Raw genomic sequence first — 17,873 nt, 5'->3', positions numbered from 1 at the left:
CAGAGAGAGAGAGACGCACGTGTACCAACAACTTGCTCACTCAATACAAAGAAAAGAAGCCGTCCTAGTCTATACCGAAGCGCAAGCAAATCGAAATGTTTGGACATGAGAGAGAAAGAGACGAAGACGCCATGGCTGGCGTAGCGGTTCGCACTGGCAGCAACCGTGCCAGGGCCGCTACCGCCATGGGCTCCACTGACTCGAAAGCGCACGCTATCGGCATAGAGACACCTACATGTCAAGAACAAACAAAAAAGGGGGAAGCCAAGGGACACTGCAAAGCGAAGAAAACGAGGTTCCCTTACAGCTAGGGAAAGGGAGTACAGGATACGCACAGGCATAACCCTGATCGCGGGAGGGAAGGAGGGGGGAGCACGAGGGCTGCAGAGGGAAAGAGAGGCCACAGCGGGAGAGCCCCACACACGCACGCATATCGAGAGAGCGAAAGATACAAAAATTTGAAACCAGAACAAAAAGTTGGCGGCAAACGCAAGATCGAAGTACTGTCATTCAAAGAGGAAAGAAAAGGGCCACGCGAAGGGCCTTTCGAAGAGTGAAAAAAAAACTCGCAAAGAGTCCGTTGCGTTGTCCTCACCGACTCCCATCCCTTTACTTCACACCTTCGCTCAGTCCTTAGTCGACCAAAGGGGCTCTCTGGTCCGGAGCCTGTTTCGCCCATCCCCTCTGACGCCCTCATGCGGTGTCCTCGGCTGTGCTCTTTGGCGCGTGCCCACGGGCCGAAGAGCACATGCGCGCAGAGGCGCTTGCGCAGCCTTACGCCCATTACAAAGCCCATGACCCTCCCCTGAGCCCGTCTGCGAGGCACAACCACGCGAAGAAGCTCAGATTCCTGCGCATCACCACCTGTAGCAGCGCCGTAGCACCGTTACACGTCTCGTAAATGTGAAGCCCTCGCGGGCCAGCCCCCGCGACATCTCGGAGCGCTTCCACGGCAGCGGCGTCGTCGTCGCGCGGCGGATCGGCGTTGCAGCACATGGCGCTGCTCGTGTCTCTGCATCCCCCACCATAGAACGAATGAATTTGCGCGCGCTACGCCCCATGCAGAGCCTTCATGGCGACATTATCGATCCACTGGCAGTACTCACGCAAGCCCGTCTGCTCCCCGTACAGCTCGTAGAAGCACGCCCGCGCAGACTGCAGGTCATCCCGCTGCAGGGCAGATGCGTTCTTCTCGTAGTAGTCAATCGTCTCCAGCAGCTGCCGGTGCCGAAAAGAATGTGATGCTGGGACCATAGACGACGCTGTCTTTCCAGCGGTGGTGCCCCGAGGAGAGTTGGAGCCAAGCTGTGGCGGCGCAGCGGCAGGCTGACCAGTAGGAGATAGCGCCGAAGAGCCATGCGAGGGAGAGGCACTGCAAGACGCTGCTTCCTCGACGTCGGGCGTCCGCAGTGCAGCCATGGGGAGGTGCAGGCCGCGCAGGGGGCTGAAAGGGGCAGTGAGGCGGTGCGGTGACAAGCGAGCATACGGCATTTTACTATCGTACGTGTTACCGGGACACGAGGGCCGCGGCGAAGCCCTGTCAGAATGTGAGGGGAGCAACCGCTGCGGCTGAGCCGCCTGAGAGAGTGCGCGTGCCGAAGACGGTGATCTAGGCGACCTGGCTGCGCGGCCCGAGCTATGGCCACCTCTCGGCCTTGGGCAGCGCAGCAAATCTACCGAAGTAGCGCTCGCCTGTACAGGACTGGCGTTGCCACTGTGTCCCGGTCTAATGACACCGTTGCTGCGCCGCACCAAGCTTGCTGGCACTGGATGCCGAGCGTACGGGGAAAGAGCACCGTTGCTTGCTGTCAGCACGCTCGGCTGCGACACCTCTGCGACGGCCGCTGGCTTCCGCTGTCGCGGTGTGGTCGGCATCGATGCTCCGCGCGATGCGGGCCTCAGGCTCGTACGGGGGCTTGCGCTTCCGCGGCTACACGAGCGCGCGCCACGCGCGCTAGACGCCCGCGAAGATGCAGTGCGGGTGTGAGCATGAGGCCACGTGAGGCTCTCCAGCCCTGCACTCAGCACTTTCCGCACTCGAAAGCGCATCAGGTTTTCCCGTACGGCGAAGTCGCTCAGTGTGTGGTACAGGCGACTGCAGTATTCTTGCCACTCCTCAACGTCTCTTTGCTGGCACGGCATTGCCCGCAGCACCTCCTCGCACCTCTGCAGCAGCAGCGACTTGGCATCCTCGAGTTGATGGAGGTAGCTGTCGAGGCTGCGCTCGATGCGTTCAAGAAAATCAACATCCTGCGACCGCGCAGGCGCAGGCCTGCCGCCAGTTCGTAGCGGCTTACTCGAATACGCCTCCGCTATGAAGACGCGCTTCTCCCACGCGGCCAGCGTCATCGTATGCTGCTGCACGACCGCGCTCATGTAGCGCTTCACCTCCTCCTGCATGCTGGCTGTTGGCAGCACGGCCTCATCGGGATGTTCTGGAGAAGCAGAGACGGCCCTGTTGGCTGAAGACTTCGATTTGGAGGTCTGGCGGCGACGGCGAGAGAGGGAAGTGGGGGAATGAAGAACCACCTCTGGCCGACTCCCTGTGGCCAGGTGCGTGTCGCCTTGTCCCGTTGCCTGCCCGCCGTTAGCAAACATGGCCCCGTTGCCGCTACACTCACCATATTGCGGCGATTTCGGCAGGAAGTGTTGATTCATCGCATCACAGCTGCGGCTCGGCATTCCGAAAGAAGCCGCCATCGCCGCCAGCGAGAGGCGGCCGCCCTTCGGCGGTGTACCATTTGCTGCGCCGTTGGCGCTCGAGAACCGATTCTTGTCGAACGGCCTTTGCGGACTGCTGCTGGTGCTGTTTCGGCCATTGCGGCTTGCCGCCAGGTTTGCTGATACTCCCGATGCGCCGCGATACGTCGCGTAGACAGCATCACGAGGCTCCTCGGGCCGCGGCTGCGTGGGCTCTGCTTCCTTGTCGCTCACAGTTTCGTAGTGCAGCTCTACTGACTGCAATGAGTCCTTTTCACTGCCGAAAAGGCCCATCGGCTCCTCATACGGCTGTGGAGGTGGCGAGTCCTCCATTGTGTACGCACGGAGGGAAAGAGCGTGCGCCCTCCTTTGGTCCGAAAGTGGTCACCGCACCAAACCAAAGGGAGAAAGAGAGAGACAGGTGCAAAAAAAAAGCAGAGATGAACGCGGAAGGGCGACGATTCTCTGGTGCGCCCTCTGGAAGGAGGTCGAGGGGAAAGGGTGTTGAGACTTCGAAGAACAATGCGCGCGGCAGCATGCGATGGCAGCCAGGGCGTGCAGAGACGCAAGATCAGAGCGCCAGCGAGGGTGTGCGGGCGAGGGAGCGACCAAGCAGAAAAAGGGAGCCGCCGCGGCAATAAGTACGCGCTAAAATATAAGCCAAACAAAGAAGGAACGGGGTGGGAACAAAAAGAGATGTGTGCGTGGCAAAACGGGGGAGAAAAAAGGGGAGGCGATGCTGGGTGAATCGAAACCAAGCGCAGGAGAGAGAGAGAAGGCTGAGGGAGGAAAGCAGATGAAAGGGGAGGGGTGAGGGGAGAATCGAGCACGGGTGAGGTGGTGCCCCTCGCGCCGGAGGCGAGCGTACGCGCGCACACAGAGCAAACAGCAAAAAGAAGTGAGTCGGCAATCGAGTCTGCGACACAGACGCAGGATGGCGAGAATGTGGTCGTGGTGGCGGAAAGGGGGACGGGGGTAGTCGGTCTGTCCGGTGGGAAGGTTCAAGGGGGCGTGCGACTTGTCAGCGAAGCAGTCGGCGCAACGAGCTCACAAGACCGAGTACGTGGACGAAGCGCACACGCGATACACCAATTCGATGGACAACAAGATATGATTTCTGAGGAGCGGAGAGAACGGAAGGCGAGGAGACAGTTGTTGAATGATCGAGTAGATGCGCCTGCGGGGTGATAGCGTTGCGCTGGAATCTGGAGGAGGGAAAAGGGGCGGCGGCTCGCCCTTTGCGACGTCCCTCACTCTCTCCGGCTATCGTCCCGCGTTTGGCGCGGCGCAGTGTCAGCGGTACTCTTGACGGTCCTCTATGAACGCTGCAGAGGGGAATCGAGAGCGAAAAGATACAGTGAAACTAAACAAAAAATCAACACAAAGAAAGCGAAGAGCACCTGCCCACTGCAGTGCACGTTGCGCTTGTGGCAGTCCCCACCACTTTTTCCCCGCCTTTCAGTGGTCGCACACAGGGGCACAGCACCGACCACTGCGCACGTTCTCAGGCACGATGGGCCGCGTTCGTGTGTGCGCGAGTGCGAGCGGGCCCGCGATGAAGAATGCGCGGCAAAGAGGGGAGAGGTGCACGCGTGAAGCTGTGCTAGTGCGCTCCACCTGCTCTTCTGCGTGCGCCGAGCAGACGGTTCGCGGTGGAGAAAAGGGTGCGAGAGGGAAGGCCTCCAGGGGAACCAGATGCGGCTTGCCAAGAGGAAAACTGCCTTTCGCTAGAGAGAAAAGTGGTGGATGGAGGGACGGAGGGAGGAAGGGAGGAGGAGTGGGGGCGGCCTCAAGTGTGAGCAGAGCGCATACAGGGGCAGCAATGCGGGAAGGGGTGCAGACACGCACAAAATATCTGAATCACACCAACATGAGGATCGGTCAGCCGAAGAGCGGCAGGGTGAATGGCATGTGAGTGGGCGTAACCGGCGAGAAGGGCGCGTTGGGACAGGGGCAGGCGTGGATGTGAAGGCGGCCCAAGTGAGCAGATTAGGAGTCCATAAGGAAGGAGAGAGTGCAGCGCCGCATGCGATACGATGAAGAGGAGGAGGGAGACGACGGGGGGCAGAGGTCATGCTCCCCTGAAGAGCAGTACGGCACCCTAGCCGAGGTGAGCGAGCGCCCCACGCTTCAGGCCCTCTACAGGGCAAGCATCATGATACCCTTTGTAGTGAGGTGGGCGGGACTTTCAGGTGCGGGCGAGACGCGGCCCCGTCTCCCACGAGTGATAGGCTCAAGAGGCAGACAAGAAAATGTGTGCACGCAAGCCTGGGGTCGGTACTCAAACGCAAGCATGACCGTTTCTTCTGCATGGCTTCCGTTTGCTGTTGCCGCGATGTCTAAGGCTGGCACGAGCGCTGGGAGCACTGAAAAAAATTTTCGCTTTCCCTCTCGAATGAGAGCACAAGAGGAGCAAGCAAAGAGGAGGGACAGCCTGCACGACGCACGGAGAGAGACAGAGAGAGAAAAGCACATCGTTTCAACACAGGGTGAGACAAGCGATGCACAAAGACGTCCTGACTCCGCACTCCCCTCTCAGAGATACGCCCGCACTCTCACTGGCACCATTACAATCCGCACACCAAAGGATTAAAGCATACACTGAGCAGCAGACATGCGATAGCGCAAAGCACCGGCGTGCGCTCACACGCACATTCTGGCAAGCATCGCTTCTCCCTTGGCAGCGTCAGACGAAGAGGACAGTGATAGGGAGGAGAAACGGGGCCCCGAGGGCCCTTACTGAGTCAGCACATGCGCCTCGGTCAATCTAGCCCATGGGTGGGTGTACACGGTCGCTCCGCTCACGCCAAGCCCATCCCGGCAGGAATACAGCGCGCCCCGTCCACAGCAAACAGCTGCGCGTATATCCATGGTGTTGGTCCACTGTGAGCAGTGCGGCGCCGCCTACCCTACCAGCTTCCCGTCTCACCCAGCGGAGGCGCCAAATGGGGCCGGATGGGCGGGACTGACTCGGAAGGCACAGGCCGCACAAACGACGGGAAGGGCGGGAAGGCCGCCGCGTTCCGCTCCCAACGATGCAGCCCACACGTACACCCGGTAGACTGAAGCGACCTCACGCCTCCGCTGGGCACAGTGCAATCGTCTCCCCATCTCATCGCACCGCTATGCCCAGAGGGATCCGTGCAAACACAGGCGAGAGGAGGAGGGGGGCTAAAGAAAGGCGAAGAAGCCTATGCAGTCCCTACCCTCCCCGGGCACTGGCACGCGCACCCGCTGCCTTCGCGGGGAGAACGACAAAAAAGGGAGGCGTGGAGAGACCGAGAGAGAGCGCTCGTCGTCAGCGCTCATTGTCTACAGTGCGCCCTCGCAGTTGTATGCGCATCTACCCATTTCAGCGTAGCCACCCTAAGAAAGAGAGGGCCACGGGCGATGGCGCGCAGACGAAAAGCGAAGGGAAACGGCACGACGCAGACACCTCTGTCCCCGGCAACCACTTAGAGCACATGAGCGTACAGGGGCGCCACCACAGATGCAGCGCAACGCATGCGCGCAGAAACGATGAAAGTCAGGAGTGGGTGAGCGAATTCGACGGTGACAACGTAGGGTCGCGATGTCAAGCTAGCGCCTGTCGCCACCAAAAGCCGACGACCCTCGCCGCGGTCGCTGTAGTCTCAAACGTGTCCTCGCTGCCCCCCCACACGCACACGCACATATGCGCACGCGCGTATCCGCAAGCAAGACTCCATACATATGACCCTCGGTGCCGTTAAAGCTCAACGGAGTGCCGCGGTGGCGGTGGAGAGGCGCGAAGGGGGCACTTTACCGTCTCATCACGCCTTCCTCTGCACTCGAGCGCGTCAACGAGAATGTGCACACGCATTCACAGCTCACCCGAAGCCGCCGCGGTGCGCCGCGACTGAACTCAGGCCGTCGCAGATGTAGCGACAACCCTCCAGTCGGGTCAATACGCCCCGCCGGCTGTGGCTGCCCCCCACCCTCTGCCCCCTTTTCGCGGTCGTGCTGCGCCGCTCGCGCCACACGGAGACGGGTGTACGGTACGCCCTCATCCAGGCGAGGGCCGCGCACAGGATCCTACTCGAGTGCGAAGCGGCTGTCTGGTGAGCTTGCTGCTCTCGACTTCCATTTCCGTCGGTGTCATGAAGGGAGGGGCGCGTGGTGATGGCGTGCCTACACCCGCCGCGGCAGGTGGAACACTGTTGTCGGTTCGTCGCCGTGGGGGGGCACCCTGCTCCCTCTCCTGCATGCGCACGCCCTCGACAGGGGCAGGGGTGTTAAGCGGAGGGGGCTCGCCCGTGCATGGGCATCCACACGCGCACAGAGAGCCCACAACTGGTCGTCCCGGAGCATAGAGGTAGGGTCAGCGGTGCACACCCGGCGCGGGAAGCCCATGCAGCGCGAGCGAGGCGTGCACAATCACGCCACTGTGTGCACCATCACAGCGTGAATGAGCTAATGCAGAGGAAAATCGTAAAAGGGGGTTCGAGTCAGCGGAAGAGTGGAGGCAGCGGGGGGAGGCGATGGAGCTGCACGCCCCCAGGGTACACTCGCATCACACCAGGAACACACTCGGCACGGCTTCCCCACTCTCTTCCCTCATGTAAGTCGGCGCGCTTGAAGGGGGTGAACGTCTCTCCGGATGTACCCGCTTCCTGCGCGCGAGAGTGGAGAGGCAATTCGGCACGGGCGCGTTTTGTTGCTGTGCTTTGGTGGCGGTAAAGAGAAGACGTATAGCACGAAAAAAAAAGGTACACCGCTTGATGAAACAAATGAGCGCAGATCACTACGGCGGCTCTCGCAATGCCGCAGCTGCGACCACCGTGCGAAGAGAAAGGGTATGGGGAGGGGGGGAGGGGCTGAACCAGCAGAAGGGCTCGCGTGCTGCTTCTGTCTTCCGTCGGCGGCTGGCAAGCATCTTCTCTCGGGCATCATGCACGCAGGTTGGCGAGGCTCGCCTCATCGGTTGGCAGTGTTTTGATGCCGTGATCAATCACGAACGTTGCCGCCTGGGCACCGAGTCGACAGCAGAAGGCCATGTCATCAGGCTTGGCCGCGAAGGCAGCAAGGAAAGCACCTGCGAAAGCGTCACCCGCGCCGGTGGCCACGAGCTTTGTATAGCCAGCCCTGATGGCCACGGCAGGGACTTCACCAGTCTCACCATCGCTGGTGGCGTAGAGGATGGGCGCTGCCCCGCGCGTCATGATGACACGGCGCACAGCATGTTGGTCGTACATCATCTCGGTCGCAATCTTCTTGACCAACTCCAAGTCGGACATCTCGCTTGGCACCCACTGCAGCATCATCGCAAGGTCGGTCATTTCCTCCTGGTTACCTATGACGATATCGACCCTTCCGAGCACGTCTACAAGGTCCTCGCCAAAGTCTTCGAGCACGTGCTTGTTGGAGAGGCCCATAGCCGTTAGCTGCTTCGTGCCATTAGGCAGCGTGCGTGTGCGCGAGCCGGTCATCAATCGCAGTGTCTGCTGGACGCGGGAAACGCTAGCGTACGCGGTCGTGTACACAAGCGTGGCCGAGCGCAGCCCCTCTTGCACTGCAGGGGAATTCACAAAGTTGTCGCTGAGAAAATTTGCGGATGACGGGTGCGCGATGAGAGTGCGAGCGTCGCCGTTCCTGCAAACGGCGCACAGCCCGCTGCACTTGTCGTCACTCACCTCCAGCTGCATCACGACACCTTCCGCCTCTGCGGTGGCGCGGATCCGATCACCGTTTTGATCCTTGCCCACACATCCCACGTACATTGCATGCCCTGGTCTCTGAAGCACCTTCCTCCACGCCCACTGCGCAACGCGCGCTGTCTTGAGCCCAGAGCCACCAGGCGCGATACTCAGCGTCTCATATGCGAGTATCGTCTCAAATAGAGCGCGGTACTGAGGTCCGTAGATGTACGCGCAATCCTTCTCCAGGTGGTACTGCTTCAAGAAGTCATCGTCCACGTCAACAACGATGTCGAGCAGTGGGTTGCACTGCACGTACAACGGAATGGCTTGCTCGCTTGGCATCTCAAAGGATGCAGAGAGGGGGGGCAGAAAAGGCGAAAGCGGGGAAGGAGAAGAGACTGCCGACCGCGTAGCTAACGGAAGAAGGGGGAGGGCGATGCAGCGCTCTATGCGCGCCTCTCTTTCTTTCCGACAGACGTGCGTGACGCTTTTCCCTTCGCCCTTTGCAGTTGGTGGGTGGCGAAGCAGATGAATGCGGGTATGTATGTATGTGTGCGCGTGTGTGTCGAGTGAGATGGCGAGGTTAGAAGGGCAACAGGGGAGAGGAAGCGGGCGCAGAAGTTCACACGGAAGACGATAAAGGTCCCTAAGGAGCACAAAGAAAATGAGAAAATAGGGGAAGAGAGACCCGCAGAAAAAACGTAACGGAAAGAGAGAAGGGGAAGTGAAAGGGGGGGGGGGTGGGAGGCGGCGATAAACGACTTCAGAGAAAGGGAAGGGGAGAAGAAAAAAAAGAGCGTTTTTTCTTGCTGTTTTTAAAGGTTCGTTTTTTTGTTGTTGCTTGTGTGTTGGCGTGTGTCTGTACAGCCGCCTTGTGCGAGTGGGCCGGCACTGCTGCGAGCGGGAGAAAGCGAGATGAGGCGGGCTGCTCTTCTTGTCGAAGCCCTCGCTCGCGTGCCTTGGGTATGTGGCGACGAGCGGAGGCACTCAGTGCGTAAGAGGGCGGTGCAGCAAAAGGGAGGAATTTACGAAGCCGGCAACTCGCTCACAAGAGAGAAGCACACCGAGTACGAGCACACAGAGAGAGAGGGGGGTGGAATACAGGAGTGGAGTGAAATGCCTGCGAAACTTTGCTGCCGAGATCTCCATGTCAGCGTCTTTGTGTATTAGGGGGGAGGGGAGGGGAAGAGAAGGTCGAGAAAGAGAGAGGAAGGAAGAGATCATCGGGGTATAGAGGGAGCGACATGCGCGGGATCTTCTACGCACGGGCCTCATCAAGCGGCAAGTACGTGCACATGTACGTCGGTGTGTAGTCTGCAGGGGGCATGAAGACTGAAGGCGGCTATACCACCTGTGCCACTTCCTTGCAGTCCCCCCCCCGCTTACATTATGTGTCGTGGTCAAGAGGCACGGTCGCTCTTACCTTCCCACGCACATTGGCAGCCTCATCACCTCAGTGAGGCCTTTTTGCTCTTCTCCTCCTCTGCCTCGCCTTCGATGATGCGGGCCGCCGCCTCACCGTGTGTATAGTGACACCTCAGCTGCCCGGTGGCCCCCCACACACACTCGCGCTCTGTAGGGCTGCCGAGCAGCCAGCCCCCTCCACCACCACCCACCCCTTTCCCTAGCAGACGCCGCACCGCTCCTCGCGGCGATGCAGGGTCAGGTGCCTGCGGCGTAGGGAGGGGGAGGATGAGAGCGACGCACCGGTACGTATGTCGGCGGCGAGGTGGTGGATGGCGCTGCGGCGGAGCGACGTGCGGCGGTGTATACGTCGGCGCGGCCGACACGGTGGGGCAGGGTGCCAGCGTGGCTCGAGCGTGCATAGCTTGGCTGGCCCTCGCACTGCCTGGTGGCGCGGCGTGGGGAGGGGGAGGCCGAGCCGCACGCGGAGGGGCGCACCAGGCGGCGGCCGGCAGAATGCAAGGTGATCAGTAAGAGTTGAGGGCTAAAGTCGCGCTGAGATGGCGGTGTCAGTGTTTTACTGTGCGCGTGCTATCGGCTGATTTGCGCCACTCGATTGAGGCTGCGGCCGCCCGCGAGTCCGTTTTGAGTTGAATTTGGCTCGCGTCTTATATGACAGCGAGAATAGGCCCGAAGGAAAAGTAGAAATAGGCTCGCCCAACTCGCCCTCGTCCCTTTTCAGCCTTCTGATGAAAAGCGCATGCGTGTGCCTGCCGCGTGCACCATGGCGGGACATCGATGTGCCTGCTCACTCTCGCAGGGGCTCAGCGGGGGGTCACACGCACGCGTGGGGAAAGGTGAAGAGCAAAGGAGGCGACCATTTTCTTCACCGGCACTCGCCCTTATGAGTGCACACGCACACGCACGAAAAAGCACACAAGCACGTCGACTCCGGCGCTACCCCACGACTTCGAGAAGCAGAGATAACAAAGGTACCGCGTGGAATGTTAGCTGCGACCTGCTGCTGTACCGCCATTCCGTCACGCACCCCGGAGCATCTAAAGACGCTCTTGTGCAAGAAAGCGTAGTGGGTTGGGAGAGCTGAAACATGCCCCAGAGGCATCCATGCACGTAGGAAGAGCCAAGTGCCCTGACGTTCGTGCGGGTCAGTGTGTAGATGCATTAGCACGCAAGGGGTGTCGAGTACCGTAGTCTGCCTTGATTACTGGAGGGAGGCAAAGAGGGCGGTGAGCCGGGGGATAGCAAGGCAGCCCCTTTCCCCCTCGTCAGCTTCTCTTCAAGTTTTCGTCTCCCCTTTCAGATCAGACGCCGGCCTCCTGCTGTGGCAATTATATGTTGCACCATTCCGCAGAGGCGCCTGGGATAGAGAGGAAGGGTAATGTGTGTGCGTGTGGGTGGGGGTGGTGGAGTCGGAGAATAGCATAAATCAAGAACACAGAGAAAAGTGAGAAGAGGCAGGGTAAGTCCTCGTGCGCCACGACGTGCCGGTGTGCATCACAGTAGCTTTGCCGCACCTTCTTTACTCAAAATAAACTGAATGCCCTTGTGCTCAAGGAGATATATCCGGCTTCTCGGGATAGGTGCAGCCGTTGTGCTGAATGATGACGCTGGCGGCGTAGTTGCCCACCTCGCAGCACCGCTCGATGCTGCGGCCCATCGCGCACGCGGCGAGGAAACCGCCGACGAATGAGTCACCGGCGCCGTTCAGGTCCACGATGCTCTCCGGTGAGATCGGCTGCACTTTGATCGAGCCCGTCTTGCCATCGTGTGTGGCGTATACAGTCTGCTTGCTGCCCTGCGTGAAGACGACGAGGCGGTCGCGAGTACCGTTGTAGGGCAGCTCCGCCGCGGCCTTCTTAGCGATCTCACCGACTTCGTTCAAGTCCCACTTCATAGAGCCCGCAAGTGCCTTGGCTTCGTCCTCATTACCAAAGAGGACGTCGAGGTACGGCGCCACCTTGTTGAAGTTCTCCGTGTAGCACTGGAGCAGGAAGGGGGCAGAGAGGTTCATCATGAACTGCCCGCCCGACGCACGGGCCGCCTCCGCGACCTGCACCACGTAGTTCACATCAATCGTCAACGTAAAACCCGTGAGGTAGTAGAGTTGGCAGCTCTTCAACGTCTCAATGACATCGTTGCTGTGCATGTGCTCCTCGGAGAGCAGGTTCGCTGCGGACAAGTTTGCCACCAGCGAACGCTCCTTGCCAGAGATGCACACAGCGCACGAGCCAGTGGGGGCCTTCTTTGTGTACTCGAGGTGCATGCGCACGCCATCCTTCTCCGCGGCGTCCTTCAGAATGTTGCCGTACCTGTCGTCCGAGACGCATCCCACGTAGTTGACAAAACTTCCCTTGGGAGCCTGCGCGATCCACTGCGCCACACGAGCAGTGTTGAGACCGGAGCCACCTGGGACGTAGGTCACGTCGGGACACTGCTCAAGATCCTCGAAGATGCCCTTCTGGGCCACCTCCATGAGGCAGGCAGACGCCTTCTGCAGCTTGTACTTGTCGAAGAACGCGTCATCGACAGAGGCAGACACGTCGAGAAGCGGGTTGCACTGGACGTAGAGCTTGGGAAGGGCGACCATGGTCGAAGAGGGCAGTCGTTCAAGCGGGTAGGAGAGGTATGTCTGGAATAGGGAGAGGACTGTGGCAATGCAACTGAAGGTATGAATCACAATACAAAGCAAATAAAGTGTATGGAAGCGTGTATATGTGTATGTGTGTGTGGAGTATATACTTATGGGTGTAGATGCAGTGAGTTACTGGTGCAGTGTCAGCGGAGACGCAACCAGCGGTGAGGCAAGAGGCGGAAGAGAAGGCGTCGGAAAGGATGAGGAGGGGGGAATACGAAACGGAAAGAATGCGTAGTCTGTGTTTCGAGCGGGCGTTGCCACATGCAGGCGCATGCGCGCGAAGGAGACGGAGGTGAGAGAGAGCGGAAGATGAAGAGAAAGAAAGCGGTATTCGATGAGGTTGGATCAGGAGGAGCATGCAATGGAGGAGGAGATGGAGTGGCGCTGTGGGGAGGAGGGGGCAGCGACAGTATGCCTGCGGAAGATTTCAGATGGCATCCCTAGCTCCCTCCTCAGTCATGCTAGAGTTGCTCAGAGAAGCAAAGAGATCGCTGCACTCTCTTGCCCTCACTTTGCTCCTGCAGGGCTGAGGAGGGGAGGAAAACACGAAGGTTCCGTGGCCCCCTGCTCGGTAGCAGAAGCGGTGGCGTGAATGCAAGACAGCAGCGTAGGCTGCCGTTCTGTCTTTTCGCCGCTCATCTTTCATCCAACCCTCTGCCGACGGAGAAAACGAGAGACGCGCACACGCGAAAGAACGTGCCCCGGTGCGCACGTATATGCACGTACACACACACACACACACAGACAGACACAAGGACGGTCATACATGCGCATGTGCACTCGCATATGCCTCGGCGACGTGGGCTAAGCCGCAGTGCCGCTTTGTTTTTCTGTTTTTCTTTTCGCTCAGCATTCACTTTATATCTGCTCTCTCTCTCTCTTTTTGCTTTCTGTGTGTTCAGGCGTGTGGGCATTGGTGGTGATGGTCGTTTCCTACAAAGTGTTTACAGCACGCAATGACCCGGTGGGTGGGTGGGGGGAGGGGGGCATTCACTGTTGGGTTGTTGCGGAGTGTGTCTACCGCCGCGCCCCCATGTCTATCTCTCTTCTTCATCGTGCAGAGTGTGCGAGTGCAACGCACCGTGAAAGAAAAGGCAGACAACAAAAAGGAAATACAAAAAAAAAACGACGAAAACAGAAGCGCAACAGCGAAGCAAAGCAAAAGAGGACAAACGCCGTGGCGGGGGAGTAGTGAGGGGATGAGGAGGGGCAGACGCACGGGGGGAAGCGGAACATATCCAAAGGTATACTGAGCGAGAAAGAGCAGGGAGGGAGGGACAGGCTCGCAAGGAGAAAGGTGGAGATGAGGTGCAAGGACTAGGGTGCTCTTCTCACCACCCATTCCTCCCGCATTCTTTCTTGCCCGCGACGCCCACCTCCTTCCGCCCTTCCCTGCTCCCATTACCCTCTCCCCACCACCACCTGTCTTGGCCTCATCCTCACATTGGCGCCCTCCATCATGTGCCTTCTCCTTCTTCAGTTCTTTGTGTGTGTCCGCTTTCCGTTTTCCTGTGCCCTCCCCTCCCTCCCTCCCATCTTGCATGGATGAAAAGTCGCTATTGGCGCAGGCCATTTTGCTTCTGCCACACCAGCAGATCTTCACACTGTGCCCTTGGCGCGTGCTCATGGTCATTGCTCGTTCGCATCGCGCGTCCCCCTCCCCCTCCCTCCCTTCTCCACACACCCCTTTTTCCTTGAGCTTTTGCATCTACTAGTTTGTGTCATGCACACACACGCACGCACACACACATACACGGAGAGAGAGAAAGAGACACACGCAGACCACCAAAAGAGGCAGAATCCTTCAGCAGCACGCAAGTGCTGCAGTCTACCAGTTTATTTATTCTTTAATCCGACGCCACACAACACAAACAGCGTAGGGGAGGGAGAGGGGGGGAATAAAGGGGAAGAGGAAAAGGGCGCGTGTACGTGAGGAGGGAAAGCGGCATAGGCGGTGTAGAGCAAAGGACAAAATGCCGTGGTGGTGGTGGTGCGCTGTGGCAACATGCACCGCAGCAGCGAGGAGGAAAAGCGATGGCATAGCACACGCACAGGTCCGCGCACCATTTCTAAACCGAAAAAGAGAACAGAGCAGCGTGCGACCATGGGTGTGCCGCCCCCACCCAAAGCGCACAGAAAACAGGCGAACGATGAAAAGGGGGGAAGAGGGATGGGCGATGTTCGAGCAGCGGCCACTTCGCAACTGTGCAGCGAAATCAGCGGCAGAGAGGCGCGGCGCCTGTGTACGTACTCGTCCTGTCGGATTCGTGGCTGCTGTCACTAGCCACGAGCACACAGTAGCAAACAGATACAGCTGAGTGGGGGTACGATGCTCAGAAGGGCAGAGAGGTTTTCGTGAAGAAGCTTTCAAGGCATGGGTGGAAAGGGCAAAAGCAAGCGAGAGAGCTGGCACGTTCGTAATCTGCGAGCTGCAGCACAAGACGCAGCTGCCCGTGTGCCTCTTTCTTCCCCCATCACACATACACACATGCCATGCATCTCCCCTCTATTTGTATGCTCTACTCCATCGGCGTGTCCTGCCTCTGTCGCTTCTCGAATAGCTCCACTCTCCTCTGCGGATGGTGCCCACATGCGAACACGCCCACGGGAGGAAGCACAGATGCGCGTCACAGCCGCTGCCAGACGGCACACCCCTGTCGGTCTTTAGGTTCCAGGTGCAGGGATGCCCTTGCCTCGTTGCAGAGAACACCGCGAGCGTCGACCTGCCTCAGCACGCCGGCGCACCTGTGTGGATTAGAGCCTTGTAGACGTGTACGTACTGCGCCTTGACAGTTTCAGTGCCAACACGCCTCCACGTTGTCACCATCACCGCCCCTCTCCCTTTGCGCCGCGTCTTCTGCGTACTCCAAGTCGCCAAGGGTGCAGGGATAACGACGCGAGGGAGTGACAGTGAGAGAGACTAAGGAGAGACACAATCCTCACATAAGCGCACGCGCAGTGACACACGCGCGCACAGACAGCCACAAAGGCGGCGACTAGAGAGCGCTGGCGCATCCCTGCGTGGCCATGAGTGTAAAACCGTGAAAGCATTTCTACTCGTGGGCGGCTCCCTTTCTCTCTCACTGCCCCTCCCTCCCTCTTCCTTTTGCTAATCCACTTTAGTGCGCCGCAGACCCGGCGCTCGAGCAGGCGTCAGGTGAGGCGGCCTTGCCAGCCACCTCTGACTTCTTCTTTGAGGTGTCCGGCTCCAAGAACACGAACAGAATGAGGCTGATGATCTGCACCACGAAGGAGATGATCAGCAGCACGTAGCCAGCGCCCAAGCTGGTCTCCTTGTGAGTCAGGAACTCTAGGCCGCAGAAGGAGGTGTAGTAGAACGCGGTCACAACCGCCCACGGCACGGTTGTGCAACCGATGGAGAAGGCGGACAGCAGTATCACAGTCAGCTTGATGTCGGAGCCGCAGATCTTGTACCAGGCCGCGCCGAGAACGCCGATCAGGGAGAAGATGGCCAACACGCTGAACGCCTCAGCCGCCTCGAAGCGGATGCGGATGTCATCGCAGGTAGAGATGGGCGGGTCCGTGATACGCATCGAGTAAGTCGGCTTGGCACAGTTGTTGTGCTTACCCCACAGCGTGTAGCACGGATTTACCTCGGCTTCCTCACCAGGGACCGGAGTTGCATTCCAGGAGCGGATCATCAGCATGCCCAGAGGGGTGCCGCAGGTTGTCAAAATAAACGCCACAAAGGTGGCGATCAGCATGATCACCGCCCCTACGTGCTGGCGATACTCCTGGTAGTAGAAGGGCTTCTTGCTACCCATGGTTGCTGGCGAGCGAAGAAAAAGAGGGTGGGAAGGGTTAAGGAGGAACGAGTGCGAGAACTCCCCGCGAGAGACTACAGGGGACGAAAGAGAGAGAGAGAGACAAGGAGTGACGGGGAGGAGGAGGAGGAAGCAAAGCAGTTAAGCAGGACTGAAGAGAAACTATCCGTGAGAGGTCGGCTAACTTCCCGAGGTGGTTTGCATCGATAGGTTCGATGGAGTAGTAACAATGTGAGCGCAGAGCAGGAGAGGGGGGCAAAAGGGAGGGCAGCAGAAGTGCTGGCGGGGTCCAAGAAAGAAGGACGAAGCACAGAAGCACGCCCAAAAACCTGCAGCTACAAGCGCAGAGGTACATCATAGCCGGGCATAGGGGTGCACCGAAGATAAACAGCGGCACTATTGCTGCCCAACGGTGCACAAGAGAGAGGCAGACATCCAGCGAAGTGCTTGTGCTATGGCCACAAGGCGCGGCTGCAAAGGGTAGCTGTGCCCTGCCCCTCCCCCCATCCATCCATCCATTCACCCGGCAAATGCGCGAGCGAGACGCGTGAGAAAGAATGGTGAATGGGGGGCTGAGCTTTGCCTCGGGTCCGAGAAGAAGTGTGCTTTTCCTGTTTTGTTTTCCCGGCCATCATTGCATTCCTCTTCATCGTCTCACGAAAAAGCAGCTGTGCACACGAAGCGAGGTGGCGGGAGGCAGTCGCTCGCCGCGCGCGCGTCGGTGGGCGCTTCTTCCTCATCGTGTGGAAAAGGAGACGACAGCGAGATGCGGGTATGGCCTCCTCCGCAAGGAGCAAGACGCGCCCCTGCGCTGCTGCGGACCCCTCCGCCAAGACGCACATCCCACTCGTGTCCAATATGTGACGATGATAAGCAAGCATGAGCCGAGAGGTCCCACATGTACCTGGCTGTCCACACGGGGCGTGATGCGTGTGTTTGTGTGTGCCCAAGACGACGAAGAGAGAGAAACTGTATGCGCAAGAGAAGCATGAGAGAGTATAGTACGAGTGCTTCGCAAACACGAACACACCCACACACAGACAACAACAACAAAAAAAAGAACGCAGAGACGCAAAGGGAAAGCACAGTCGTAGGGCACCCAATCGAGTTGATGGACAATCTAAAGAAGATGGTGGAAAACACGAGCGTCAAGAACAGAAACAAGAAAAAGCAGCGGCACGACAAGATGAAGGCAAAAGACGGGGGAAAAGAGACACAGGCAAATGCGCACACGATGCACAGTGTGGCATCAAACCACAAAAAGTGGTGGTGCAGCATATGGGGAGGTCACCAGTGTCACCGCCCCTCATCTTGCTCGTACCGTCTCTCTCTCTCTCGTTCTGTGTGCGTGTTCACGGTGCGTTGCCTCCTCTTCAACTTCGTATACGCAGAAAGACAGAGAGAGACATGGAGTCAGTGTATATATGTCTGCACGCGCGCCACATGTGTCCCATTCGTTTTCGCCTTTTCTTTCTTCTCTCCACTTGAGCGCCACTTCCTCTGCAGCGCACATGGCGAAGTCTTCCACCCCCCTCCCTTTCGCCTTCTGCCTCCACGCGAATAGAGATCGATCTTCAGAGAGCCGCTCAGCTTCGTCCCCACGTGCAAATTGGGCCCTCAGCGTTTCGCGCTTGTGGCAACAGCTGTTCGCTTTTTTGTATGTGCGTTTCA

At 58.9% G+C, this 17,873-nt stretch overlaps 4 protein-coding genes across 4 annotated transcripts; all 4 read right to left on the bottom strand.

The window, feature by feature from the left end:
• Positions 1-1,050: 1,050 nt before the first annotated feature.
• On the bottom strand, positions 1,051-3,033 carry LSCM1_03713 (uncharacterized protein; the record flags this gene model as incomplete). Its single annotated transcript, XM_067321246.1, has 1 exon — positions 1,051-3,033. The coding sequence occupies one exon, from the start codon at positions 3,031-3,033 to the stop codon at positions 1,051-1,053; it is 1,983 nt and encodes a 660-aa protein (XP_067176614.1).
• A 4,574-nt stretch (positions 3,034-7,607) lies between these two features.
• LSCM1_03712 (uncharacterized protein) lies at positions 7,608-8,699 on the bottom strand (the record flags this gene model as incomplete). Its single annotated transcript, XM_067321245.1, has 1 exon — positions 7,608-8,699. The coding sequence occupies one exon, from the start codon at positions 8,697-8,699 to the stop codon at positions 7,608-7,610; it is 1,092 nt and encodes a 363-aa protein (XP_067176613.1).
• Positions 8,700-11,331: 2,632 nt separating this feature from the next.
• LSCM1_03711 (uncharacterized protein) lies at positions 11,332-12,369 on the bottom strand (the record flags this gene model as incomplete). The annotated part of the gene is made up of 1 exon (XM_067321244.1): positions 11,332-12,369. One exon carries the CDS (start codon positions 12,367-12,369, stop codon positions 11,332-11,334), a length of 1,038 nt encoding a protein of 345 aa, XP_067176612.1.
• A 3,167-nt stretch (positions 12,370-15,536) lies between these two features.
• Positions 15,537-16,202, bottom strand: LSCM1_03710 (uncharacterized protein; the record flags this gene model as incomplete). Its single annotated transcript, XM_067321243.1, has 1 exon — positions 15,537-16,202. The coding sequence occupies one exon, from the start codon at positions 16,200-16,202 to the stop codon at positions 15,537-15,539; it is 666 nt and encodes a 221-aa protein (XP_067176611.1).
• Between the last annotated feature and the right edge of the window lie 1,671 nt (positions 16,203-17,873).

Source organism: Leishmania martiniquensis, chromosome 30, assembly GCF_017916325.1.
Source record: "Leishmania martiniquensis isolate LSCM1 chromosome 30, whole genome shotgun sequence".
NCBI lineage: Eukaryota > Euglenozoa > Kinetoplastea > Trypanosomatida > Trypanosomatidae > Leishmania > Leishmania martiniquensis.
The sequence above is the reverse complement of the archived record's forward strand: the minus strand, read 5'-3'. Positions and strand labels throughout refer to the sequence as shown.